We start from the raw sequence: 27,966 nt of genomic DNA on the forward strand, positions 1-27,966 counted from the left end.
CAGTCTTTGGTTCACAGAATGCCCGGTTTTGCATGTCAAGTGCTGCTTTGAGGGCTTTCACGCATGTACCCGACGGGCGCACAAACACACCCTGTCACGTGCAGATGTACAGTGGGATGCATTCAGAGATGAGACAGATGGGAGGAGAGCTTCCTCTCCATTCATGTGTCTTTGCATGTGGGAGTAAAGGGCTTTTTTTTTATTGAACTCGTCTTATCTAAACATGATAAAGCTCTGTGACAGGATAGAAAATGTATAAAGCCAATAAAAATGTTAACTCTGTCTTTTATGAAAAATAAAATTAGGCTGCTACATTAACAGACAGTAGATAAATCTCACAATTCATTTAAATTGCTCTATAATCTCTGCTTTTGCATGCTACGCTGACACATGCTGTCAGGTACATTAAAGTATATTTGCTGTATTTTATTGCAAGCAATATGATCTCCCATGTTATCTAGATGGGAAACACAATATCCTGTTCTCTGCTGATACCATCTAGTGGCTCATCATGAAAGCTGCTGCACCAGCTATGAGTCATCTGCAAAGGGGGGAGGTGTCTGACGTCACAGCCTCACAGCTGCAAAGAGGAGATGCAGTGTGCCTCCATGTGGCGAAACCAAGTATCCCATGACATGCATTTCATGAATGAACGACCAGATGACCACAAATCGGCCCTTAAGCTTATTATGCATGAACACCACTACTTGACACATCTGCGCCTTTTTTTTTTTTTTTTTTTTTTTACTTAACCTGCAGGTTTTCCAATAGAAAAACATTATATAAATAGTTACTTTGGAATGTATGTAGTTGTATTATGATAAAACCAGTGATTATTTTTGTAGAAAAAGTAAATACATATATCCTACACCACCCAAGACCTACACCACATGTTTCTCCATCACCATGTAATGGACTTTTGAGGGATATATGGACAGAAGGAAGCAATGACACATTTCATAACATGTTGTAACTGTTAATCATTTTTCTGCCAGGAATCTAATGAAATCGTTTACATATACAGTGCATGTGTGTGCAAATATATTGTGTGCTAAAGGATTAAAAGGCTACGAGCCCAAAAAGACATGGCTGCACCATATAAGTGATTTGAGACAGCTGACCGTGTGTTCACTGTATAACTGGCTTGGAGCGAGTGGGTGATATTTCATCCCATCTGCTATCTCATTCACTTCGTACTTGAAGATTATTCTAGCATGAAACGGTCAGATAGATTATGCGGATTAAATCTCTGAGTAACACATATGTACATTTGCAGCAAATCAGTAAGACAACCCACCTCGTAATATTGTCTTTGTATTGCTATGGGAAAAGCAGTTTTCAGTGAGGCAGCATAAACACAATACGCTTCGCATGATCGTCTTTGCTGCTCTGCGCTCCAAGCTCAGGACCCTTCGCCAATACAGCGCTTTAACATCCAACTGGAGTTAGAAAATGTTAATTCAACCTTTGCTTTCGATGCTCTGAAACCAGGTTCTACATAAAAAGCCTCAGCCTAATGTTGCGTATATGTTTTCTAAAAGAGGTATCTTACCCAACTTGCTGATGTAAACTATGTAAGGGACAAACATATGTTCTAATGTATGTATAAACAGAAGTTTATCCTTTGAAATAATCTTTAGCTAACTGCTGACTGATCAGATGACAGATTTACGAATACAGCCACAGGCGATAAATAGCTGTTATCACAAGTGGCTGCATTCATAACCTTTATAAAGCAAATAATAATAGAAAGAACAAGTGTTGCTTTAGTGCTTTATATATCTATGAACTTGTGTTGTTCTTGAAAACCACATTTTCACACATATATAAAATCAAGGCATGTGAAAGGCCTAATTAACACATTTAAAATGAACACACAGGAGTAAATGAACACTTTACCCACACGTTTACTGGTGACACAGAACACAAACGCGGCCACTTATATTCAATATTAAAATGCAATAAATAGCTTGTATACCAGGAGTCTGGGCTTGCTGGGATTCAGTGTTTTATGTGACATCAGGCGACTGCTGACAACATGTGACTGAGGCCTGTGAAGTAGGACTTCTCCCTCTCGCTCATCAGCTCAAAGTGAAGAGGCTGCTGGCAAAAGTCACACTCTGCTGAGGAGTGCGGCCTCAGCTCCAGGCCCGCCTCCTTCCACGTCTTCACCAGGCGGTCTGCGGAGAGAGCGAACAGCTGAGGATACAAACAGCTTTGATCATGGATATTAGGTATATCTAAAAGCGTAAACAGTGTCAAAGTAATCCAAACTGTGCTGGGGTTTCAAATAAATGACTTGTCTCACTATCCCAACGCAGCTACCGGGCTTCAGAGTTGAGTTCACTGAACAAAGCATTTTCCTTTCATCATCTTTGCAAATGACGGTTAAAGTTAATTTTTGAGTATAATTATGACATTTTGTTATTTCTTAATCTTCAACCCAACAAGAAACTTTTAGAAAGGTGCATACTTTTGATTCATGAGACAAGACATAATCTACAGTCTGCATACCAACGAAGTAGAACATCATTTGAGGGGTGTGGTGCGGTGTGGGGGCGATGCGCAGCAGCTCCTCTCCTTTAGCCACAGTGGGGTAGTTGATCGCCTGCACGTAGATGTTGTAACGAGACATCATGGTGTCACAGATCTCAGTGTTCTTCTCTGCGTCTGCCACCTGCCAAACAGATGCGTCATGTGTCCCATTCACATTTTAAAGTGTCTGCAAATTAATTCAGACCTTAATAAAACGCTGATGCATTCAGCTGTAGCAGTGAAAATGGCATCTTTCAGTCAGTATAGCAAACGCAAACTGGGCAAGTGTACGGTGGCAGGGTTGCCTGGTGGTTCCAAAGACTGTCCTGGAAGTGAATCCCTGCATCAGCACCACTTAAATGGATAAATTGTTCATTTTCTTACCCGGACAGGAATAATGTGGCTTGGGCAGTGTACCACAGGAAGGCCCGAGTCCATCAGCATCTGTCGGAGCAGCTTGACGCTCCTCTGATGTTTCCTCCTTAGCGTCCGGCCTTCCTCGCTTTTCAGGACCTTGATGGACTCCTTAGCCCCCGCCAGCAGCATGGGGGGCAGGGAAGTGGTGAATATGAAGCCTGCGGCGTAGGAGCGCACCGCGTCCACCAGGGCGCTGGTGCTGGCGATGTAGCCGCCCACGCAGCCAAATGCCTTGCCTGGAAACGAAACCCATAACAAGTCAGGGAGGCACATATGTGACTGGTGAGGGTGTTATGAGAGGTTTCCCCTCGTTAGCAGGAGCCCTACTTACCGAGGGTACCGGAGATGATGTCCATCTTGTGCATGACTCTGTCTCTGTCCCCGATGCCTCCTCCTCTGGGCCCATACAGACCCACGGCATGAACCTCGTCCACAAAGGTAATGGCACCAAACTTATGGGCAATATCACACATCTCTTCTAGTGGGCACACGGCCCCTGTAGAGAGCACAGTGTTCATCAGGCTATCTTTGAATAGTTATCATAAAAATGACTTACTGAATGCTATAAATCCTGTTTTTCTTCATTTTCCAACTGACAATTCACTAAAAACACATGAATTTCAAACAAATAAATGATGACATCTTTTAAATTCCATGCTCTATGAAGCTGCTCTCAGGGGACTGTGTACTTACCATCCATTGAATGCACTGTCTCAAAGGCAACAATCTTTGGAGTGCAGGGGTCCGACTTCTCTAGCAGCTCTTGAAGGTGGCTGACGTCGTTGTGACGGAAGATAAACTTCTTGACTCCGCTGTTTCTTATACCCTGGATCATTGAGGCATGGTTGCCAGCGTCAGAGTAGATTTCACAACCTAGAGGAGGGAGCAAAGGGAAGAAATGTTCAGCCTTTGGCTCTCTCCCATAGATTTAAGACTGAATCAAGAAAATGTGATCAAATACGCTACAATTTTGAATCAAAGCAAAGCTAAATTGAATGTACCTGGTAGCATTTTTGCCAAAGTAAACAATGTGGAGTCATTGGCCACAAAGCAGGAAGTGAACAGCAGTGCGGCATCCTTGCCATGCAGGTCAGCCAGCTCATATTCAAGCTCCACGTGGAATTTGCTCGTCCCTGAAATGTTTCGTGTGCCTCCTGCACCAGCACCGTGCTTCCGTAAAGTCTCCCTTCAAGACAAAATAAAGGGTTAAAATCTCGTATTTCACCAGGGCTGAATCTGTGATCATCACCGTCCACTTGTGATTTCTGTTTGACGACGCGAACCACAGTTATGGCTGACCTCTGATCAGCGAGCCTACTCACGTGACAGCATGGGTGACTTTGGGGTGACGGCTCATGCCGAGATAGTCGTTGCTGCACCACACGGACACGTCTCTCTTCTGGTGAAAAGACTGCGAGTAGTCGTCTGCCATTGGAAAGGAGAAGGCACGGCGGTTCACCGTCTTAAAAACCCTGTATGTGTGATCCGTCTTCTTGCCTTCAATCTTCTCTTCAAAAAACTTGTCATACTGGAAGGTGACAGCTGATGGAGGGAAAATAAGGGCTTTAAGAGCTTGAAAAAAATCTCATGCTTTTTGAGAATGACTCAATCAAGAGGATTTTGTCTTACCATCAGGCAGATTGTCCTTTAGCAGGTGAGACACTTTGGATGATATGGGTTTAAAAAGGTTCTTTGGGGCCCCTGTGTCTGCCTCGATAACATCCACAACTGATGAATCTGTTTTCCCTGTTCAAGAAAGATGCGCACTGTTAATGAACTCTCTTTAAATGTCACTAGTGTGTGCATGCTCCAAACAGTGACCTTTCACAATTCACATAACTGTCTTACTGTATGGGTATCCAGTTACAGGCGTGGCTGTAACTTACCTGTGTGGACAGAGTGCATCTCCTGGACGTCCTCTTGCAGCTCCATGCTGGCCTCTCTGACTACCCTGTTGTTTTTCTGCACCATTTCTGCAGCCAGAAAAGGGCATTTGGAGCCCACAGCCTGGCCAGCAGGTGGTGTGATGTGGCCTGGGGGCAACCTGACCTCATGCTTTTGATCTACAGACCACAGGAGTAAATACCTAAATTATAACTGTACAAAATAAAATATAAATCATGTTTGCATTTAATTCAGCATTTATTGTACTGATTTTACTGTTAATCATGCATAACAGGATGCATTATAATCTCCGCCTCACAACTCACCATTTGTTGGAGTGCCTTTGGATGCAGAGGCTGAAGAGGACAGAGCTCTGGAGGCCAGGTCCATCATCACGGGGCACTTTTGGGCATATCTCACCAGCGACGACTTCCCAGCCAGCTGCAGGCAAACGCTGGGCACGGCAGTCAGGAAAGGGCACCGGCGGATCATTGCGTCCATTTGAGATACTCTTGATCTGCATGAACAGGAGAAAAAAAAGAGGGAGCTTTCAAACTGTGTCAAGATGGTTTTCCTGTGAGTTTTTCAAGAAAAGCAGAATCCATTAAATACTGTATACTCCATAAAGGTCAGATATTAGAATGCACCCTGCTCTTTATACCAACATTATTAAATAATAAAGAGATAGTATGGGCAGAGTGCTGAAAAAATATCCCATATTTCATGGAAAAAAGAAATAATCCAGTTAAAAGGTAACATTTAAGAATATTTCCTACCAAAATTGATGCCATAAAAATGTTGCCTTTATCTGCCTTTCTCTCAGTTCTCCAGATGCCATACAGTCATTTTCCTTTACCTGAACACATCCCAGTTCACCTTGATGTAACAGATGAAAAACGTCTTCGGAAACATGACGGACTCCACGCTATCATCTATGATCAGTGAGACCAGAGGGGATGTTATGCTAAAAGTCCAAGAGACTACTTTCATTCACTCTGCTCTGCAGTCAGCTGTCCTTGACAAGCAGAGAGGGAAGGCCTCTCAAGGACCCGTCTCAGGACTACAACTGTACACTCTTAGCCAACATGGAGGAAGAAGAGGAGCCATCAGGCTGCTCCTCACAGGAAACTGGTACATGAAGTGCAACAGACTGACCACCCCATAATGTAAAGTACACAGCAGGGGTCTCAGATGCACCACAAGATTCATTAACATGATGCTGTGTATTACTCTTTTTTTTTGTTTCCAACTGGTGAATATTTCATTTCTAAAAATGAACAGCCTTCAGAAAACTGTCTTGACTCACAAATCACTGAGATTATCAATTAAAGGTAAAACATTCTGCATTTTAAAATACAATTCCACGACTTTCTGGTACCCTGACTTACATTTCATTGATTCATAAGTTTACCAGTTGCTACATGGTAACTTCACTAAAGACTTTCAGTAAAGGTGGGTAGCCCACAGCAACATCTCGAAACAAGACTGGATGAGTAGAAGCTCATCAAGCCGAGATTTATTATATCAGCATTAATATTAGTAGCTCAGCTGATCATGAAACTGAAGACATGCAAACTATCCCTGCTCTATCCCCTCATACAGCTCCTCCATGAACCCACCTGGAGTCTCCTGTCAGTAAAACGGTGCTCAGCCTCGCGCTCCTCGGCAGTTTTCAGAGGAAACTCCAGCCGCTGAAATTACATCACGTCGGTCACGGCGGTGACGTAGCAGTAGTATGTTGCACAAGCGTGTGGCCACGCCCACCGGCAGCCTGCCGAAGATCGTCTATTCCAAACAGGAAGCACTCTACGTCTAAAACATGGTTTTATTTAAAGTAAAACAACGGGATCTTGGTCTGATTTAAAATTCTAATTCTTCAGCACCAAAAAATTTGCTCCTCTAGCTCTGAAGATATTATTTGTTAAAATGACAATATATCATAGAAACACATTACTGAACATTTTCCTGTCGTGGATTGTAAGTAACTAAGTATATTTCCTCAAGTACTTCAGTGCAGTTTCGACACAATTTGAGCATTTCCACTTTCTCATTACTTCCACTCAGAGCATGTGTTTTGCTTTTTACTCCTCTACATTTATTTCACAAATTAAAAAAAAAAAAATTGCTATAGATTAAATCAGCCACACACACATAAAGTTATTTAAATTAGCTTCGACCTATGACAATATCAAAGTGCTGCTTACATGCATCAGCAGTCATGAATAAACATTGACAAAGGCCTTTCTGCATTATACTTACTTACTATACTATACAGATTAATCTGAAAACTTCTTTCTCTCGTAATGGGCCATTTTTTAAGTCTAGAATTATTTTGGGGGGACTTCTCGACCCACTTTCCCCTTTTATTTACTCATCACATTTCATTCCTTTGATTACAACGGGAAAAAAACCCATTACAGGCTATAAAATAGTCCCAGTGCCCTTTAAACTGTTTTCTATTCTTGCATGCACATTTGGTCTGTTAAAGTTATGGTTCAAGTAATAATTGCGCAAAAAGGAAGCACACATAAAATAAAGTGGCACTCTTCTCTAAAGGTAAGCTCTGAAAGCACCTGCTGGAGTAACTGAAAGCTACTCCACTCATCACAAAACCATCTATAAGTTTAGAAAACATTTGAGCTTTAAATTTTTTTCTGAATGTGTCTGTGTAGATATTTTACCCACATGAGATGACATTGTGGGGTTTCTATGATATTGCCCCATTCACTCATTTAATGAACACTGTCGCCACCTGCTGGAGAACAGAGCATATAAAAAACAGCAGCATCAGTACATACACAGAATGTTGTTCATTACAGACTGAACAGCCTCAGACACTCCAACTCCAAACCACTAAATCATCATCCTCATGTGCCCTTTTGTAGTCTTTGAACTGGCATGCATAGTGATGTTCAGTGGCCGTAAAGCATGCCAGACAATGCTGAAACAATTGTAAAATAATTAACTCCATGAATGAAGCTGATCAACATTGTGTGTTTGACGACTTCGCAACAGCGGGTCCAAACATTTTGGTAATAAAAACAAGGCCAGCAACAATATACAGACCAGAAGCATGCTTCGACTTGTCAGTGGGGTTACAGGGTTTTAATGGTAGGATGAGACGTTTCTGAAAAAACAACTAGAAAACATAAACACGCAAGAATCACTAATGAATATGAAACATTACGAAGCAACTTAACTTCATATTTAAAGGTGTGACAAGATCAGTTGCTTGGAATACCTTTAACTTTGCAACCGTCTTTAGCAGTTCACTTGTTATTTCACTAGGTGGCAGCATTGTGCTCATATCCAGCCTCCATAACGCAGCTTATTGGGCAGGTAGATGCTGGTGAGGAAATCAGGAGCGATGGCTGCCAGGGACTGTATTTCAGCCTTGACCTTACTCTGCTGCATCATTTCCATCTGCAAGAGCAAACGCACAATTTTAAGGAGCATGCAAGAGGAAGTCGTGCAAACAAGCGTAAATCATCAGGTGTTTATCTTCTTTTTTTCCATACTATGAGTAACAACAAGCCTCTCACACACATTCCTACGCCGTGTGTCACATGAGCTACATCTTAAAACTGTGTAAACCTCTGAGGAGGACTACCTTTTCAGACCAGTACTTCCCAAGTTGACTCATAGGAGATGAGTGTGGTGGTGAGGGGTGTGGTGATGTGGGCAAGATGAGATATCACAGCATTTACTATTAAAAATCACACAGTGAAGGCTAAAACTCACACTCATCCAGTCGAATCAAATGTTTATGCTTTAGTACAACAAAGTCATTTGTATTTGATCTCACATTAGGAGAGAATTTGATCAAACATGCCAGTTGAATGAATTATCTTTCTGGCTTACAACCAGGTTGAAATGATACATTTCAGATAACTTCCCTCATTATTTGACTTTGTCTAGCTCACACATTCTTTGCAACTTCCATCCTTCAACTCTACCTTAAAGCACTTTCCTCCATCTCTTCTCTCACCTCTTTCTGCCAGTCTGGTTGGCCGGTCAAGTATGGCCTTCTGAGGAGGCTACTGAGTTTGCTTTCATCTCTCTTGGTGAGGGGGATCAGGGCATCCTCTGGAACCCGCAACCTGAAGAAACATTGATTTTACTCCACATAACTAAGCTAATTCCCTGGAAATGACAGCAGCCAGTTCTGTTGACGGATGTCTCCCCTACAGTGTGTTTCCACCTCTTCTCAACAGACTCATATTGAGGAGCTACTATGTGAATGTTTAGGAGGAAAAACTGTACAGACTACAATTAAATGTATGTCAAAAAGCCCTTTTGGCCTAAATTTGTTCAAGGGGACATATACTTAAAACTCAATACTCTCTCAGATGCAGTCCCTTGGAGGAGGAAAAAAAAAGAAAAAAAGAAGTGAGGGCGACAGCAACAGAAACCAAAACAAACAATCTAAATGTCCCCAGAATATAATCCCAATTAGAGGCAGGAGGAGGAAGTAGGAAGTAGCGAAAGTTGAGTCCAAACCTCTGGAGGTCAGAGGGGAGGAGGCCCAGCCACATAACACTGGGGACGGTCAGACTGTGGGCCTCAAACGACATGGCCTGTGGAAAAACCAACGCGCACACAAACATACGCACACGCCCAGTCACACAGAGTGCATCTCAAATAAACACACAGATAATCAGCACTGCAACTACCAGAGCGCGGCTCTGCCCGACACATGTTCACAATGAAGTTAACGAACGCGAGCGTGATTACACAAGATCAACAAAGACATTTGCCACACACTCAATCACTCAACATTTTCACTCCATAAAATGTCAGTTTAAATATCCTGAGATGGATGAGTGGTCCAACTTTTTTTTTTTTCTACTTACTCAAAGAGGGGCATAATTACACATTGCTAACAGAGAGACATTGAACAGGCCACATCGGATAATATACAGTACAGGAATAACTGGCATGGCGAGACTCACCACTGATCCGTACTTGTAGATACACATGATCTCAATCCCTGAGAAAATCAGGAGAGACAGAGACACGCTGCAATCACTGGCATACCAGAGCAATTATCCTCCGAGACGTGTAACGGAGCTTAGAACAAAGTAAAGCATTACATATGTGTCTCGCCATGCAATGGGAAAAGGGTTAGAGGTATGGAGGGATGGAAACTGAGGCATCCCGCCTGGACGAGATCACGCCAACGGAAATAACAGCCAGACTAGGCAGCATGACGTACCGGACAGGTGCTAACATCTGCTGGCTCAGTGGGATGTGTGTGTGTGTGTGTGTGTGTGCGTGTGTGCGTGTGTGTGTGCGTGCGTGTGTGCGGAGATGAGGAGAGAGTCAGGTGTTGTTAAATGAGTGGAAATATGTGAAGCACGCGTGAGAGGCAAAACTGGTTTTGCGCTCAGACTGATGACGTGTACCGTGAGGGTCAGCGTCCACCAGGGCGAAGACGGGGATGTGCAGGGTGTCCCAAAGCTTTCGCACCATCAACCTGCTGTTCACATCTGGCACGCCTTTGCCCTGATCCACACAAACACACCGGTTACGTATACAGAAGAAACTGCCCTCTCTGAGTAGACAACATTCAGATGAATATCAGCCCCTTTACAGCTTGCATCATATCCAGATTATATCTAGATATGATTACATTTACAGCTGATTTGGATGTATCCCAGTTACATACGTTTAATTTTTTGTTGCTGCAAACAGGATTTTGACACATTTACAGCTGGGCTTTCATGTGGTCAGGCACTATCCGATTGCGATCTGATCACGAAAAATCGCAAGGTGTAAAGGGGTCTGTGATTGAAAGTTAAATTTACAAAATCCCACCAAGAAAGCATTGGCACACAGAGGAGACGCACTGTGATCATGATGCAAGGCGAGAGCTTCGTGCAGAAGTCGTCATCCAGCAGTCGCTGAAACGTTGCATCCTTCTCAACTATCATGACAAATTTTGCAGATGACACAATATCTGTAGGTGATCAAGGAAAACACACATCCTGCAGCCCTGTAGCGTCTTCCCCACACACAAAGAAATGCATATAATGTACAATATGACGTTCTCAGGAGTGTCTGAGAGTGAAAAAATTTAAACTTATCACAAAGGATACTTCTAATTCCAGCAATGTTTGATGAAACTGCAACAGCCTAAAACAAAACAGCCATAAAAATCAGTCCAAACAGTAAAAGATATCCACCACTCAAATGTGTTCCTTTCTGTTAGAAGCTCTGTAGTACTATTGTTGATTTGGCAGGAGACACAAGGTACCCCGTGGGCCTCTTGACACCTCATGGTGCTGCAGAGCAACGCCGGCATATTGTTTGTATAATCACACACGCTTCAGAGTGACATGATACAAATTTCTGCCAACTGCAGATGGTGGTAAGTTGGTGTCAGTAATGTGCCATAAACGGTGACAATGTGGTTATAAAAGGAGGAGAAGGAGCCCTCAAGCTGTAGTTTTCAAAACTGTGAAAAAAGGCTCTGAAAATGTTTTATAAGGTAGGAGTAACTCAACATGGATACAAGCCATCCTCTAGTAACAAGATTTTTTTTTTTTAAACTCCTCAGGATACCTTTAAATCATAATGATGTAATGTTTGTCAGTGGCTAAGTTTACATGCACAAAATATTCAGGTTTTATTCCTAAAAAGACAATTTTCATATTAAACTGTTTACACGGCAACAGAAAATGAAAATTCCACTAACATTCCTGTTTACAAGCAGCTGTGCGCACTCTGATTACCAAACACAGCCTCCCTCTTTCATAAGTTCAACCACCTTCTTGAAAAAGGTCGGCGTTGGGATATTTGCACATATCCAAAAACCTGTTGATATCTAAGTCTTTCATAATGTTTAAAAGTAGGTGTGTGTTCTCCTTACGAACAGCCATGTAGGCTTTTCTTTTGTGCATGCATCTCTACCCCAGCCTTGCAAACTGTTGACTAGGAAACACACAGAGCGTGCTGTAAACAGGCGAAGAGGCTGTGTGTCACAAACTGCGGTAAAAACCCGAATGAGACGCATATTCCAAATGCGCTGCACACAAATAAAGAAAGCTCCTAAAACCAGAATAATATCGACTTGCTCCACATATCTTAAGTGGAAAATCCAACCAGAATATGCCGTTTAAATGACCAGTATAAAATTTGGATTTCGTCCTATTTAGAATAATAGCGTAATATTAGTGTGCATGTAAATGTATTAACATGCAGACTGTTTCAGTCAGTGTTGTTGGTTTAGGGTGTTGATGGAACTTACAGCAGAGCTGGAGTGACAGTCAATCCTTGTGCCGTCCTCCTCCAAATAACACAAATCACCTGAGATTAATCCCTTGGACGTGGCCAACTGGTGGCATAGAAGTAACACACACACACACACACACTTAAGTTAATGCATGCTCATACTAACACATAGATATGTGCACATACTAACAGTGCCTCTTTGGATTCAACATTAATTCAATTTCTGTTTGAGCAGAAGAACCAGATTTTTTTTTCCTCAGACATGAAGCAGAACAAACTGCTTTCAATACGGTGCTAAACTAACAGATTTCATGTGACCAGAACTCAGAACAACAAAGCATATCCAAAGGGATTTTGCAACGAAGTTTCAGTGTCTGAGGTGTGCATTCCTGCTGCAGAACCACAACATGTACACTGTCGCTCACGTTAAAGTGGACATGCATACTTACCACGTGTAATGATCTGCGAGGGACCTTTAGCATGCAGGAGATATCATCCACCACACTATCAACAGCTTTTTGTGAACCAAAAAGCTGTGTGTTGTTATAATAGATGTCTCTATGGAAACAAATTCAGCAATAATCAAGCAAAAAACAATCTGCCATTTACAAATAGGGAATTTTAACCAGCTTAGTGATCACTTAAAATGTGAATTGATAAGAAATAACCTTTTAGTAGAATATGAGTTGCTCTGCACAAGTCTGTAGATGACCACGAGAATCTTGAGAATTTGTGCTTTAAATGGAGAAACAAACAAAAAAAATCATATTCTCGTGAACATTAAACATTATACTCGCCATTATGAGTGTTTTATCACATCTTTAAAAGGACTGGACTGGAGGCAAACATATTCTGTTCTTAATTAAGATATCCATGTGGTAAACCGATCCCTAAAAGCCTCTTTCAACATATTCTGTCTCTGCCAATTTATCACCTAAAACTAAGTATGACTTTTACTGCCATTTGAGCAGTTTATGCATATGTTCACAATGAATATAAATGAAAACCATATGAAGTACAGTACATCTACAGAGGTTTTTTTTTTACTAAAAGGAATGTCGGATGTCAAGGAGGGAAAACAAAATGAGAAAACAGAAGAGCAGAGGTGTGGGCATCTTCTCACCAAATTTAGTGACGGACGAAGCACAGTCGCTCCTAACGGTGATGACAGAACTTCCTGAACTCATGTGAAGCCCGATGGCACTGTCGAAACTTAAGTGGGAAATAATGAAGGGGGGAAAAAAATCACAAAAAGAGGCCATCAAAGAAATCTACAGCTTGTGTGTACTACATTTGCTTCTTCTTTTTTTTTTTTTTTTTAGTTTTGAGTCCCTGCTCCCCCACCTGTAAGCCATCTAAAATTCCCCACACCCTGAGGGCTACCTGTGAGAAGGCCTCCCACGTACCTCACGTCCTGAAACCTTTAGCGTTCAATCTGTGGGACTCTCTCATTTGAAAGGGCTGAGCCAGAATGCTCTTTAAGCTGCGGCAAAGTTTGATCCAGACAAGACCAGACAGTCTGCTTTGCTCTGAGCAGAAGGTCTCTGCAGTCAAGTCACATTAAAGCCTTTTGTAAATTTGTGTTTGTTTGTGTGTGTGTGCGTGTGTGTAGGCCAGTGCTTTTCAATTCCTCGTATGTTTCTCTGTCATCTTTTAAGCAGCAGGAAGTTATTTTAACTGCGATCTCTCTGAGCCAAAGTTGAAAGTTACATTTTTTTTCCTACCACCTGGTTGCCCATGCAGCCTGCTTGAAACAGCCCTTGTACAAATTCAGACAGAGTTGAAGTGTGTACTTCCTCCTTAAAGGAAATTAAACAGCAATCTGATCATCTTGTGTGGCCTGACCTACCACAAAAAACCTATGTAGGTAAATGTTGATTTATTTCTCTACACAACATGACCGCTTGTGTTTATCTTTCAAAGGTCAGGCGGCTTACACGGATCCCACACAGTCGGTGTGTGAAATAACTGCAGTGTTCAGGGTGGGGAGAAAAACTTTTCATACTACAGTGTGTTTAACTTAAGTTACCTGACGTTGGCCCAGCTGGATCTGTTGGGCAGTGCAAGGGCAGGGGCCTCATCTTTGGACAGGCTGGTCACTATTCCTAGGACCACGTTTTCAATGCGGGTCAAAATTTCCATGCTGGAAATGAGGAAGGACAGTGAGGATGACAACATGCGAAAAGCATGAATAATACAGCAGCCAGCCAAGTTACAAAAAACAAACCCAACAAAAAACAGACAGTAATTTCTGCTGAAAATGCAGAAAGTGATTGTGAAAATAGCTTTGAATATGGGCTGCAAAAGCACAGCATAAAAGTTGCGAATTTGTTTGCATGATGCTTCAACAATATCTGAACTGGAAAGAACAGTTTCTGGAAAATCTGAGAAACTTTATGAATACAACAATCAGACAGGGATGTTCAATTTTGATGAATGCAATGAATTAAATACACAACATAGGCATTTCCAACTATAAAGCAGCGTTGTTCATTGACTGCCAACACTGCCCACACTGGTCTAACATTTTCAGAGATATGAAAGGGATTGCTACTGTACCACTGTATATACTCACTGCAAAATCTTTGATGGTGGTAAAAGTTATCTTGACTGAGCAGTGGTGCATTTGTTTTGGTCTGTATACAAAACAACTGTGGAGTTAAGTGTCAAGATTTATTACTGATCACATCTACCTTTAATTTCCTTCACTTTGAAAACAATTTGTTGTTTTGGATAAATATGCGGGGAATTCTTGCTCTCGGTTTTCTGATTAATCTAATTGTTATTTTGGTCATATTTTACGCTCGTAAATCAAAATGTAAAAGCTAGATGCAAACACATGCAAACGGATGTTAAAAGGAAAATCAACATAAAGTGTCTTGGTAAGGTCAGCGTGACTTGGCATTGATTCTGCAAGTCTCTTGAACTCTTATTGGAGGGATGAAAACTAATCTTCCAAAAGATATTCCTTCATTTGGTGTTTAGATGATGGTGTTGGAGAGCGCTGTGAAACAAGTCAGTCCAACATCCCCCATAGCTGTTCAACTGGGTTGAGATCTGGTGACTGTGAAGAGACCACTCCCATCAGAACAGAAGCGTTTCATCATAGGATAAAGGTAATTACTCTGAACTACTTTGTACTGATCTGCAGCAACCCTTCCCTATAAGGGGAAAAGTGGACTGAAACCATGCCGGGAAAATGCCCTCCACGGCAAAACAGCCCGAACTGTACAGGTCAAGCATTCAGGCCTTTACCGTTCTCTCGCTGTACGCGACACATGCGCTAGCCCACTTGTCGAAAATATGGTGAAGGAAAACTCATCTGACCATATCACTTTTTTCCACATCACTGTAGACTAATGCCTATGGTTTCTGCAGCACTGAACTCGCTAATGTGTATCTCTCAGTAACTGTCGCCTGTTTTTGCTGACAGAGTCTGGATCTAAATGCAGATGTCACTTTGCCCATTGCTCCTACAGAAACACAAGCCAGCTGAGCTGTCTTTGTGACTGATGCTCCTGCCAAACGCGCCCCAACAATGAACCTCTTTCAAAAGTCACTTTAAAGCATCTTATACCTCGCACTAGCATGCGTCTTGGGTGATCCCATTGCAACTGGACAGCACTAAATACAAGTGTAAACGGCCACCAAGACACGTCGTGATCCGATCACTCAAACCACTCGCAGAGGTGGTCTGGGACGCATGTGACCACATATCTTTCGTAGTGTAAACGTTAATGGGTCCTGACAGAGCACCAATGCTTGAGACGAGAGGTGATCTGATGTACATGGCTGGAGTACAAGTTCTTTTTTAACCTTGTCCTGCGCTCATTTGCAAGTCGTAAATTACTTTGTCCTGCCAATCTCAACACCTGGAGCAGCCCATGTATGTATATTAGTTCTTGAAACAATTTTGTTTTCTTAACTAGCTGTTAGCCTGTGTGAAACAAATCTGGCCACATGTAATAATTGTGCATGGGGCCCTTTGACCTTCTAGCGGAAGTGATGGTAGGTAGTAATGAAATCTGAACACAAGTGGCCAGCAGGACACCTTGGACACACAGGTGTGAACAGCAATGTGTCTCGGCTGTTCGCTTGTTAATGCCAGGTGTAAACAGAGAGCTTGATCTTTTTTTTCTTGCCTCTTTGATAAAAGTCTGAATCAACTGGGCCTGCCCAGCATTTTTATACATGCCACAGAGCATGACTGGATAGATGGTAATTGCTTAATTGTACCATGAAGCGCACCTGTGTGGAAGTATCTGCATTCATTATGTTTCTCCACTCATTTATTCAGATTTTTTCCTTTGTCAGCCATCAGTATCTTTAAAGATTTCCTTTCATTTACTTTTCCCCCACTATTTCTTATATCCTGCCCCCCCCTTGCGTACTAGTGTGTACAAGCAGTATACACACCTTACTTGTTGACACATATCTTCTTAATTAATATTTCGGCATACAGAGCCCAATCTGACAACGTTATTAGCATGATAATGCTAGCATAACGCCTATGCTGCCTTGGCTAATCAAATATTAGCATAGTGCAATGTTAACCTTGCAACAGTAAACTGCACTTTGATTAACTAATTAATCAGATCATAATCAATATACCTAGCAACATTATAGGGCAAGTAAAATACCCGTTGCGTTGACTGTTATTTGGCTGCTGAAGAATCCTATAGCACCTGTTGCACTACACTGGGAACCATAACGACATGCTAGCTAACATCGCTAACCATAACTAACCTACTTCAACATCACGTAGCCTGGCGGCTGGCCGGAGCATCTGATCATGAACTTACGGGCTGATTTCTTCTTCAACACGCCGGCAGTCTGCAATAACTTCGACATTGTGCAGCAGCTGAGCTCGGAGCTTGTCTATTTCAGAAAACAGGTCTGCTACACGGGATCCCATGGTTTCTTATTATATGACGCTAGATTGCATGTAAAGAAATTACATACATAATGTTCCCGCGTAAGGATTTAGATGAAGTCTCGCGTGTTTTGCGCATCTGACTGAATTTCCAGCAGAAAGCGTACCATGCGCTGTCCGGTTTGGATCATAGATATGCGAAAACATACAAACTGAAGAACAACATGATTACTTCACATCAACCACACATGGTGCGACCATATTCTCGACCATATTCTTACCGCGATATGCATTAATGTTGCCTATTCAATATTTCTGATTGGGATTCAAGGGGAAAAATCAATATGACCGTCTAGTTTGTGCCTCTCATACATGAAGAGGTGAAAGTAATTAAGTATTTGTACTTTACTTGAGCAACTCCGTTTTTACTAGACTCCTTAATTCTTAACATAGTCATTCAATAACCATATTCAAAATCTATGATGCATTGTGATTATGCTATCCAACAGTGTGTACGATATACAAAGCACAATTTCAATTATTTATTCCAATAATATGATTTAGAATAACTATATAGCATTCTAAAGGGGGGCTTTAAGTATATTTTCTAATATTTTCTAACTAATACTTCTACAGTTTTACTGAATTACTTTATTAATTTTTAAACAATTGTATCAGAGTATTTTTACAGTGTGGTATTGCTGCTTCTCCTTAACACTTGTGCACTTTCTGCAAACAATCATTCTGCATTTGTGACATGCTGCCGCATCTTAATTAAACCAGTTCTTCATACAGCGTCTTGTGATTTGCTCCTTGACTTGTGCGATCTTCTCCTCTCTATATTTGTAAAATCAGGTTGCCACAGTGGAGAATGCAAAAAATACCTGATTAAATTACCTACAATAAGTGTGTGTGTAGCAGCCTGGAAATGACTGCAAGAAGCTACCAGTCTTCATCTTCTAGCTGAAGGCCTTTGCACATTTGCAGGCTTTGTCCTTTAATAAGATCCAGCAATGTGTGTGGGCCAGTTAGCACCTCATTGCTGTAAGGTAGTAGGCCTATGCTGGTGGTGTTTAGAAAAATCCCTATTAGCACCCTCTGTGGCACTCAGTAATGAGACCCTTTATGTGAGCTTGCTGCTACTTGTCCAAAGGTGTGTCTACTGTATGTGTGTGTGGTGGTTTCAGTCGGGTTGCTGTGCTGTGGTTGGAGTCCAAGAGAAACCAAATATATATTGTATCTGTTAGGCATTTGGATGTGATTTTTAAATAGAAGTTTGATGATGATTGTGTATAATGATAAAGCTGGCCAACATGTGGTTTAGGGCACAGGAGGCTATAAATGTTTTGGCAGTTAAGTTCTCTGCATCAGACAGTTATTGACTAATTACAGCTGTTTTAAGCTCCAAACATTAAAACAACATTAAATAAGTACGATGCCTTGAGGAAATCCCACATGTTGCTTCATCAACAACCCTTCAAAGCCTGTTTCAGTCTCTTTGTTGCATCATCTTGTAGTCATATCACTTTATTGTTAAAACAGAGGAATGTGCTTAGATTCTGAAACTATTAGGTCATCCAGAGTCCCCACCTTCAAGAACTGCTGGCAGGCATGCTGTGTGTGTTTGCGGAGGCACTGCGGTCTTTCTTTCACAGTGTGAAGGCCTGGTCAGAGTGTGTGGGAGCCAGGATCTAAAGAGAGGGGGTCTGTGCCCCTGACCTGACCCTGAATATTTCCTAATGTGCAGCTTTACCAAAGGTCCCCCTTTCCCCTGAGTGGCTTTGACAAGCTGCTTCCGTAGTAATGGCTCTTAATTTCTGAGTAATTGCTATCTCTAAGTGATGAGGGACAACCCCTCACCCAAGCTGAAAAAATCTTAACATGTGGGAGACCACAGGTTGTGGGGGTCCTTTTTCTTCTGTTCCAGAAAGGCTGAGACCCCTGCTGTTCCTTTGGCCCGGGAGAGATTTGCGTCGAGTGTGAGGCCCTAACCTGAGGAGACAGAGTGCAACGAGTCATGTGCTTGTCTCGGGATGAGTGTTTGTGCTGGGCAGGGGGGGGGGGGGCATGGGGGAAGTAGGGGGCTGCAGGGTCAGAGGAAAGAGAGCGGGGGCACTCGCTGCAGGTGAGGGGGATTAGCTGCAGCTAGGGGCCCAAAGAAACTAAATACAGATCTGTCAGCCTAATCCTCACAAATAGAAAACAGAGCTGCCCTCCCTTCACAATCCACATAGTTCAGCACATCCACCTCCTGCTCCTCTGCCCCCCCCACACTTTTCACCTCAGGCTCTCCTGCTCCTCTGTTTCTCATCAGCTTTTGGCCTGGGCCAGTCTGGCTATGCCGACTCCTCTCTAATGGCCCCTCAGACCAGCATCCCCTAAAGAGGAGCTGACTGATCACCCAGGGTCCTCTCTGATTGACAGACCAGCACAGTCTTACAGAGTGATGAGAGCAAGAGTCAAGGGGGCAAGGCCTCTCAGTGCATAGACAACAATCTAAATGGGACCTCTGTCTAGAGCTGCATGGAACTGGGTAGACCTTTATCAGGCCCTCACACCTCAGTAATGGATGCTGATAAGTGTGCGGCTGGGCGAAAAGACCAGCTCAGTGTCAAGCCCGGACTCTGTGCCGATGACACAAGTGACAGAGTGCCTGAGTGATAACATCCTGCAATGGATAAGCTCTACTAAGCCAGGCATTATCGAAAGCTTAACTAAAACGGTATCTCTGACTGTCAGCGACACCGGCTGTAACTGATGGGTCTGGCTGGACTGCTGAGAGCCATGAATCAGATCCAAGCTACTCTGGTGTTCCCGGGTGCCATACTGGCTGCAGACAGACGGATACAGGATACAGGCAAAAGTAGGTACAGAGCGATAGCCGGGAGGATTACAAGATGCAGCGTTTCAAATAAGATAATCATATGTTTCTTTGCAGAAATCAGGAAAATTGGACATGTGACGCTGCCATGAAAATCTTTTGCTGTAATAATGCGAAACTAATAATGTAGGAGAGTATTGAGAATGGGCAAAATGATAATTTAGTTAATTTATTGAGTTTTAGTTCTTAAAAATGAAGTGATGCAACTTTAAAAAATGCAAAACTACATACATTTGAAGATTAAACACTATCAAACTCAAACCTAAAAGGGATGTAAAGTGAAGTATCTTAAAGCTGGTTCATATTCCCACCCCCTCTCTTTCTTCTGCTTGTCTCACAGCTGTGTCTCATATGTTCATGAGGCCCCTGGAAGTGTGAGACACCAGAAGGGAACATTTGCAATAGCTCAGCTCCACCTGGTTAGGCTATTTTAACAGGCCGCTGGCTTTGTGCAGAGCACACAGTGGGGTAACGCCAAAAACGCAGACAAGGGCGGACAGGACAGGCAGACGGGGAGGGGGGAGAGGAAAAAAATGTGCCTCCACCCTCTCCTGTCCTTGCACCCCGACCCCACACTGCTTCATTTGAGGGTCAGTTTACCCCTGGAAAAAGTTTTACTGTATCGTCTGTGGGCCTGCTTGATCAGACCCCCCTCCACCGAACCTCATCCGCCTCCCCGCTTACACAGGCCTTCAAAGGACGGCTGCCTGCTGCTCTCCGAGGCAACACATGAAATAAATATTAATCTGACCTCTGACCGCACGCTTTGAGCTCCTAAATAGAGATAACCAGGCAGATGGAAAAAGAACCAACTCTTACCAGAGATAAAAAGGAAGGGAAACAGCGAACAATATTGAGTTGAAAAGTGTGTGTGTGTGTTTTGGGGTGTGAAAGACTTTCCAGGGATGTTTCACTGCACTGCTGTGTGGTCTTTTTTGGAGCTTAGTATCATGCCCTAACTTGTGGAGGTGTGTATTTGCGCAGATTGTCTCAGATCACAGTGGGAAAAGTGTATGTGTTTGTATTCAAAATGCTCCAGGCCAAATGCTGAATTTTAGGTGCTGTAAGTTACATTTTCTCTAACCAGAGAACAGAATGAAGCAATTGACTATAAATATGATAAGTAAAGATCTCACCTTTTGTAAGCCCTTACAATCTCACCCTTTCATACATTTCATGAATGTACAGCCATCCTCAGGTACTTCTAGAAGTGGTTCCACTCTATCATTGGACAGGCAGGCATTATCCGTATGTTTTATTTTCTACTTAATTTTCTGGAATGCAATGGTGCAGATCTTGTCAAAGTGTATCACTGGTTGTCTAAACAGGTAAGTGGTTGTGTGCATCTTAGACAAAATATTAAGTTTAATGTCAAATACTTCGATCGATATTGTTCCATGTGTGTCCTTGGCGGAACATTCAAACACTGTTTGTTCTGCTTTTCTGCCGTAGTAGTTCTCCTCGTCAAAGGCCCCTCAGTGCAGCTCACCCAGCCTGGCCTCAGCCTGTGCCCACTGTTTACTGTGACTGTCATCAGTCCCATGGAGGCCCAAACAAAGGGGGGTCTGTTCCTATTGTCCTGCCCAGGATTGTCAGCCCCTCTCTGGGCACAAACTGAGCCAGGGGCTGGGGGGTTGCTGGAGGAGCACCGGGGCGTTTGACCTCGCCAACCTTACAAGCAAGGGAGTGAGTGTGAGACAATGAGAGAGGGGGAAAAGAAAGTGAGGGAGAGACAGAGAGGAAGACGTATAGTTAGAACAGGAATCAAGACCCTTTTAAGTCCCCTGTCGGAAACTGCTGTAATGTAAACACCTGCGGCCATTAGCTGATTCTATCTGAGGCACCGGATAGAAATGTTTATATGTCACAGGCTACTACTGAAAGGCCATTTAAAAGCAAACAGAGGATTAGATATACAGAATGAGTAGTGGCAGGCTATGCAAGCTTTCAGGCTTTAAGCCATGTTGAATTGTCTTTGGAAAAAGAGGAGTGGAAAGCCTTTGAAGACTAGAACAACCACATTATATGGGCAGGAAGGTGAGCTAAGTGTAGAAGACCCCAAGACACGCTCTGCCTCCTTTCCTCCCTTCCTCTGTTTGCAATCATAGCTTAAGCCGTCTGGCAGCCTCTCTTGCTGTGCCATTGAAGTCTAATTTTATTGTCATAAAAATCACCTGGCAAGCTGTAGCCCTAAAACATCTCAACTACAGAGCCCTTAAAACTCCTCTCTCCGCGCCGTGAACAGGTTTTAGGAGGCCTCGTCCAGAAAAGCGGTCGTTCCTGGTGCTAGGGCCATCTGAAATCCCTGCGCCTGTGTCAGCGAGAGCAGAGCGCACAAGAGGGTCAGGAGCGTTCCATTAAAGTGTGGTGTTTAAGAGGTGCTGGGGCCAGGGGGGCAGATGGAGGGATGGAACAGCTGCCAAACATCTGCACCCCTCCTTCGCAGTCTGCGCTCTGTCTGTGCACCGCTGCCTTTGTCACAAACTTCCTGCTCCGGGCAGCGGGGTTAGAAAGCTTGGATATCTTCAAAAATGCAGCATGAAATGGCAGTTGTGAGGCTGTAAGACCGCCTCTTCGACATCAAAAGACAACTGATCAAAAGTCTCCCAACCATGCCAGCCGAGGTATTCTGAGAGTGCACCTGCAGATCGCTGAGTGTCACAGTGGCTGCATTACAACTGCATGTTGTGGCCTCACCCCAGCACTGAAGCATTCACCCACACAGGCAAATAATTACTCTGTGATATGGAGTCTGTTATTTTCCATAAGCGCGCTAACACTGGAATGGCCTATTGTCACTGTCTGCACATCTATCATTATTGAATCCACACAAGCTCACACGCACTAGGAATTGTGGGAAAGGAATGACGAAATGTGCTTTATCATAAACTGAAGCATCATGATACAAATCCCGTCCTAATCCGTTTTGAATTTGCACATGTAGCCTCAAGCCCTTCTTCTCCAACTGGTAACAAAGGCCAACTTCGCTCTCCATTAGAAAACCACAACATACTCTCTCTCTCTCTCTCTCTCTCTCTCTCTCTCTCTCTCTCTCTCTCTCTCTCTCCCTCCCTCTCCTGCTCCTCCCAGCACACAGCGCCTCCTCAGAACTTGTTCGTGTCTGCTTGCAGCCTCCACTCTGCACTTACAAGCTGCACCGCACTTGGTAGCCGTTGGCCGCAGGTTGTGGATGAGGACAGAGGTCCGCGCGAACACAATCTGCCCAGGAAACCAATCAATAAAAGGACTTTGAAGTGAAGTTGATGTTTCATTTGGGAGCACTTCCCTCAACATGAGGGACCGTACTTGACTTTGGATATTGAACGCAGGCTGGCTGTTGCTAAAAGTTCAATATCCATTTTTCCAGAGTTTCGGCGAACAGAACTGGGCGCAATTACGCACGGCGAGTACCATGGCACCGATTTTGGATAGACGTGCCCCCGCTTTGCTTTTGGTTTGGAGCTACTGCGTCCTGGCGGATACAGCTTTTACGAACTTTACGTTGGACAACGAGTTCCACTCCAGCTTCATCCACCGTCGGCTGAAGAGCCAGGAGCGCAGAGAGATGCAGCGGGAGATCCTGTCGATCCTGGGGCTGCCGCACCGGCCGCGACCCCACCTCCACGGGAAACACAACGCTGCACCGATGTTTATGTTGGACTTGTACAACGCCATGTCCACAGAGGGGGACGAGGACAGATACTCCTACCCCTACAAGCCCGTCTTCACCACCCAGGGCCCCCCGATAGCCAGCCTGCAAGACAACAACTTCTTAAACGATGCAGACATGGTCATGAGCTTTGTCAATTTAGGTAATCTCTTTATTTTCTCACCAGTTGTATTATCAAAATCTGTTGAAAGCAGGCTGCAGCTTCAAAAGAGTTCAATACGGCAAAACAAGTCACAGGGACATGTTGTAATGATGGCAAAGATTAGGGCCACTAAAGTCACTTCACACAACTCAGTTCAGTCTCTCTTGAGTCTCTCATCCTAAAAACTTGATAAGTTTTGATATGTTAGTAATACAAATCAGCATATGGTCTAGTTCCACTAAAGAGAAATATAATTGATTTGTTAATCACTCTCTCTCTCTCTCTCTCTCTCTCTCTCTCTCTATCTATCTATCTATCTTTCTGTTTTGCACACATTTTTAGTTTGCATTTGCTGATCAGAATACATTAAGCATAGTGCCCCATTTTTGGCATCTCACTGCTGATTTTTAGGCCCCATCATGGGTATTTCAAAGGACATCTGTGAGTCAGAGGTGACCTTTGACTGCTCCTTACATCAGCTCAAGGAGCAGCACATGTATGTTTCTGATGTTACACCTGCATGCACACGCAGGATGCCAGCACAATAACCATGTTTACATAGAGCTGGGTGCAGTTTTGTGGCTAATACCAGGAGTGTCACATTCCAGGGACCCTCTCTGTTAAACAGCTGTGCAACCAGTTAATGTTCAGGTGCTGGAGCTGAGGATGATGGACCAGCCAGCAGCTAATATGTCAACCATGTGTTATCTAAAGAATGAGTAAGTCAACAGCAGACTGGGTTCAAAGTGCACCGGGTCCTCCCTTCAGTCTACTCAGGAGACAGACACTCAGACAGCATAATAATGCCAGAACTTAGATTCAGTTGATCGCTCAGTGAGTTGCAGGATGCACTTCACTCCAGTAGAAAAGTTTTATGTAGCTCTCGGTTGTTAAATGTTGCTCGGCCTGGACCAACGTGCTTATCTAATCAGAGTGTTTACTGAAATCAAACGGTCTTGGACTATTTCATTGCTGTCAGCAACAGTCAGAGGTTGTTGAGTGCAAATAATCACAACATTAGCAGGCGGTGTCAGATTTGTGGCTAGATAAACAGATCATTATCATTCAATTTGCTCAACAAATTATTCAGTCACAGCAGCTGCCCCACTTATGTTCCAGATGAGTAGGTGTGTTTTGTTTTAGTGTGTTAACCTTTTACCATGATTTGGCACAGGACGGGCAAAATGGTTAGTGAAATTCCGAGCAGGCGATTTTTTCAAGCCGCCAGACATTTAGTGAAATTGTGCAAGGAGCTGGAAGTTTACATTCAATCCTGGAAAGATCATTGTTGGAGCGTCTTGGCAAGAGAGAGGGAGGTGACACTGGTTCCTCCACTGCACTGTGTAATTACTGTGGGAGCTGCTGCATTGTGACTATTTTTGACGGGCTGTGACACAGATGGATTTGACCACAGAGACTCGCAAAGTCAAGGGCCTCGCAAAGTCGAGGGCCGAGGCCGCAGTAGGCTGACAAGAAAGAAGGGAGCTTTTGAGAGACAGAGAGAAAGAAAGACGAGGGATGGTTGGGACTTGCTCCATTTCTTGTGCAAGGATGATGCTTAAAGCAGACAGAAAATCTAAACAAAGATGGGTCACATCAGCGAGAGAGAACATTTTTATTTAATATATTAGAGGATCATGGAAAGAAAGTCACACTGCCTTCCTGAGGTCTTGTGGCTAATGCAATTACTGATGGCATTTTCCCAGGTCGAGTCTTCCTCGTGGCACATGATCAGTGTTTCCGTATATGTCGCTCATTTGGATATAAAGTGGGCATGTGTCATTGCATTGTGCGCGCTGTCTGCCACGTGTTGCATCTGTCAGTAGGGTTTCATTGTTCTGTCTGAGTCTCACGTAATAACAATTATGTGTCCAGGCGGCTTGATTCAAAACAGCAGATTATTATCATTACCTTTCATGTGAGAGAGGGAAGGACACAGAGAAGTAAGTGATGGATATCAAATGGATTGACTACTTCCTCTCCAAATTCCTTCCTCTCCACATTTGCTCGTTGTGGGTTTGTTTTCTTATTTAGGTTGTCTGAGAGCAAACGAGTGTGGCTTTTATTTAAAAACTGTCCCTCAAAACTCTGCGTGTCTCCATAACTACCGTGCCAAGGTACATTAGTCAGACTGTACACATTGGTTTCTGCTTCCTGAGAGGCCTTGTTTTCATGCACTGGTTTGTATTTTTATTTAAGGCAAAATACTATGACACGAATGTATCTGATTTCACTATGCACCAAGAATGTAAAGCACCCATCTGAGTCAAAGACTAAATGCACTAAGCCGCCTGATGCCTTAATATTAAAAAAATATATTTTACTAGCTCTCCCTGATTGCCACTCAGGGGAGCTGAAACACTTTGTTGTCAGCATGTGTGAGTGTTGCAGACTCCGGTGCAGCCAGCTAGGGCGGGTGCAGGCTTTGGGACAGACCCCAGGCCAGGGACGTCCTCTCACTGAGTCACTTCAGTTTAAAAGCCCAGCTGTGTAAATGGCTTACAGCATGCATTCAGAATGTACGCCGCTGCACGAAACACGGGTCACCCAGGCGCTGGGTGTGTGCCGGACCTGCCGTGATAGCGAGCTAGCACGCATGTTCCCTGTCTGTCAAGGTGGCAATGGAAAAGAAGGCAAATAAATAAAAGGTGCATTTTAACATGACTTGCCAACATTTAGAAAAAAATCGCATCTATCTGTAAGTCTATCCACACACACACATATGCCATGCACATACACATCCCTCACATAATAATTATTTAATGTAGTTCTAGTGGTCTCTGGCAGCATTAGCCCCAGCCACTGTGAATTAAGGCATTTCCTCTTTAACAAACCACAGCTTCCAGGACTTTTGGCTGCTACTTTGGCCTGTGCGGAGCTACGGTTCAGTTCAGTTCATGTTAAGCTCTCACACAGGCCGGTCATACGCAGCCATCCAGGCACACGCGCAGACACTCACAAAGCCCGAACTTAAATGCCCATTTACTCCTCCCAGACCACAGGAAAGGGCTGTGACTTGGACGTCTGCTATTTGCATCCTGGATGACTGAAACGGTATAGCGAGCTCATTACCTGTGTTTGTGTGGGAGGGAGGTTTGAGTCTTTTACTGTAAAATGTTATCATGAGGTGCGTTAGTCACAGTTTCCTGATTTTCTGTGTTGTCATAGAGTCCTGCCTGGATTAATGTAGCCTTAGGCGAGTGTGAGGAAAAGAGGCAACTCTTCAATCTTTCTTTGTGTGTTTATACAGTATGGATAGCCTGTAATTCAATATTCCGGTCCATCCATGTTCAGCGGATTAATATTGTGCTGATATGGTCTTATTATGTTGTAAGGATGAGGTTTTGTAGATCCTGTAACTTTTTCGGTAACTAAACCCTGGTTGATTGGTCCCTGGCTGTGTGACGCTGTAAGTCAGCCTCGATGTCTGCACGCTCAGAGTGGGTCTTGTTTTAAAGTAAGAGCATTTTAAAAAGTGAAAAAATATGAAACCATTGGGGGAAAAAATGCGCTACCAGGGTGCATTTAATTGCTCAGTCTTGTGTTGCTGTTAATCTGCACCAGATGTGATAGATTTCACTAAACAGTGCTGGAAAGCAGTAAACAAACAAAAGGCCCACTGCTTTCTTTCTCTCGTCGCTGCAGTATGCAACATTTGGACAGGTGTGACCTCACCAGATTCAAACCATGGTGTTGCCCATCACTTTTAGCCATTTTGCTCCATGTTGAAGCTTTGCCTGAATTTAACTAGCGAGTTGAAGCCTTGATCAAGGCAAGAGGCATCATACAGACTTGGCGGAGTGCGTCAGCACGCTAGCTAATTATCCTCTGCGTTACCTTGGTGACCTGACAGGGCACCACCTGGCCCCCCCGCCCACCATTCATGGCACTCTGTCTGCTCCCATAGAAGCTGCCACACAGTATCTGCCAGCTCACTCTGCTTTATAGAACGTGTTAATAGGGAGGTAATGGAGAGCAGAGAGGGGAAGAAATGCCTAACTGTTAAATTAGTTTGGATTTATTAGAGGCTTTGGCTTTCAGACAGCATTGTGTCACCAGCTCACACACTCACGGCTGTGTGCTCGGAAGCAGCTGTGTCACTCCACAGTCACGCCAGAGGCACGCAGATCTAGTTTTATAGCTGATAGCGGGGCAGCAGAGAGGTCCGCACTTGTGATTTCAAATGAATAGCTCCAATATCTGTCCTTTTTTTAAAAGAGCATACTCGCATCGCCCCGCTCATTCCCTCCCCGCCCTTCTCTTTATTGCTCCTTGCATTCCTCTCCACAGTGGGCTGCCCGTGGTGCTGAGGTTAATACAGATGTTTCCCT

At 43.5% G+C, this 27,966-nt stretch overlaps 3 protein-coding genes across 6 annotated transcripts in view; 1 reads left to right on the forward strand and 2 right to left on the reverse strand.

The window, feature by feature from the left end:
• Positions 1 to 1,854: 1,854 nt before the first annotated feature.
• Positions 1,855 to 6,487, reverse strand: LOC121612789 (5-aminolevulinate synthase, nonspecific, mitochondrial-like). Of its 3 annotated transcripts, none has more exons than XM_041945890.1 (11): positions 6,456 to 6,487; positions 5,163 to 5,353; positions 4,839 to 5,015; positions 4,582 to 4,698; positions 4,275 to 4,494; positions 3,954 to 4,138; positions 3,646 to 3,825; positions 3,284 to 3,448; positions 2,920 to 3,188; positions 2,515 to 2,677; positions 1,855 to 2,180 (listed from the first exon to the last, which is right to left on the reverse strand). In XM_041945890.1, the coding sequence occupies exons 2-11, from the start codon at positions 5,335 to 5,337 to the stop codon at positions 2,020 to 2,022; spliced, it is 1,812 nt and encodes a 603-aa protein (XP_041801824.1). In that variant the 5' UTR covers positions 5,338 to 5,353; positions 6,456 to 6,487; the 3' UTR covers positions 1,855 to 2,019. The 3 variants fall into 3 exon arrangements, with proteins under 3 accessions (XP_041801824.1, XP_041801822.1, XP_041801823.1); XM_041945888.1 differs by lacking the exon at positions 6,456 to 6,487 and adding an exon at positions 5,693 to 5,748; XM_041945889.1 differs by lacking the exon at positions 6,456 to 6,487 and adding an exon at positions 5,613 to 5,727.
• Positions 6,488 to 8,139: 1,652 nt separating this feature from the next.
• On the reverse strand, positions 8,140 to 16,984 carry spo11 (SPO11 initiator of meiotic double stranded breaks). Its single transcript, XM_041945673.1, has 13 exons — positions 16,872 to 16,984; positions 14,099 to 14,212; positions 13,193 to 13,281; positions 12,738 to 12,804; positions 12,519 to 12,627; positions 12,086 to 12,172; positions 10,935 to 10,971; positions 10,686 to 10,795; positions 10,242 to 10,341; positions 9,789 to 9,826; positions 9,337 to 9,413; positions 8,825 to 8,936; positions 8,140 to 8,259 (listed from the first exon to the last, which is right to left on the reverse strand). The coding sequence occupies exons 1-13, from the start codon at positions 16,982 to 16,984 to the stop codon at positions 8,140 to 8,142; spliced, it is 1,173 nt and encodes a 390-aa protein (XP_041801607.1).
• Positions 16,985 to 22,979: 5,995 nt separating this feature from the next.
• The window catches only part of bmp7b (bone morphogenetic protein 7b), a 42,873-nt gene continuing 37,886 nt past the window's right edge, over positions 22,980 to 27,966 (forward strand). For both annotated transcript variants that reach the window (XR_006007174.1, XM_041946581.1), the window contains exon 1: positions 22,980 to 23,635. Coding sequence is in view for 1 of the 2 variants with exons in the window: in XM_041946581.1 (XP_041802515.1) it covers positions 23,236 to 23,635 (400 nt within the window). In the remaining variant the exon portion in view is untranslated. The remainder of the gene's footprint in view (positions 23,636 to 27,966) is intronic.

This window comes from Chelmon rostratus, chromosome 10, assembly GCF_017976325.1.
Source record: "Chelmon rostratus isolate fCheRos1 chromosome 10, fCheRos1.pri, whole genome shotgun sequence".
In the NCBI taxonomy this organism is placed as follows: domain Eukaryota; kingdom Metazoa; phylum Chordata; class Actinopteri; order Chaetodontiformes; family Chaetodontidae; genus Chelmon; species Chelmon rostratus.

Bases quoted from the DNA above. Each gene is read 5' to 3' on its own strand.
- LOC121612789 (XM_041945888.1), bottom strand. From the start codon at position 5,748: ATGTTTCCGAAGACGTTTTTCATCTGTTACATCAAGGTGAACTGGGAT. The intron at 4,139-4,274 runs GTGAGTAGGCTC...TTTGTCTTGAAG, and splicing joins AAAGTCACCCATGCTGTCAC to GGAGACTTTACGGAAGCACG. The intron at 3,449-3,645 runs GTAAGTACACAG...TGCTCTCTACAG, and splicing joins GACAGTGCATTCAATGGATG to GGGCCGTGTGCCCACTAGAA.
- spo11 (XM_041945673.1), bottom strand. From the start codon at position 16,984: ATGGGATCCCGTGTAGCAGACCTGTTTTCTGAAATAGACAAGCTCCGA. The intron at 10,972-12,085 runs GTAAGTTCCATC...GTTTTGTTTTAG, and splicing joins ACTGTCACTCCAGCTCTGCT to GCTGTTGCAGTTTCATCAAA. The intron at 10,796-10,934 runs GTATCCTTTGTG...GATCACCTACAG, and splicing joins AAACATTGCTGGAATTAGAA to ATATTGTGTCATCTGCAAAA.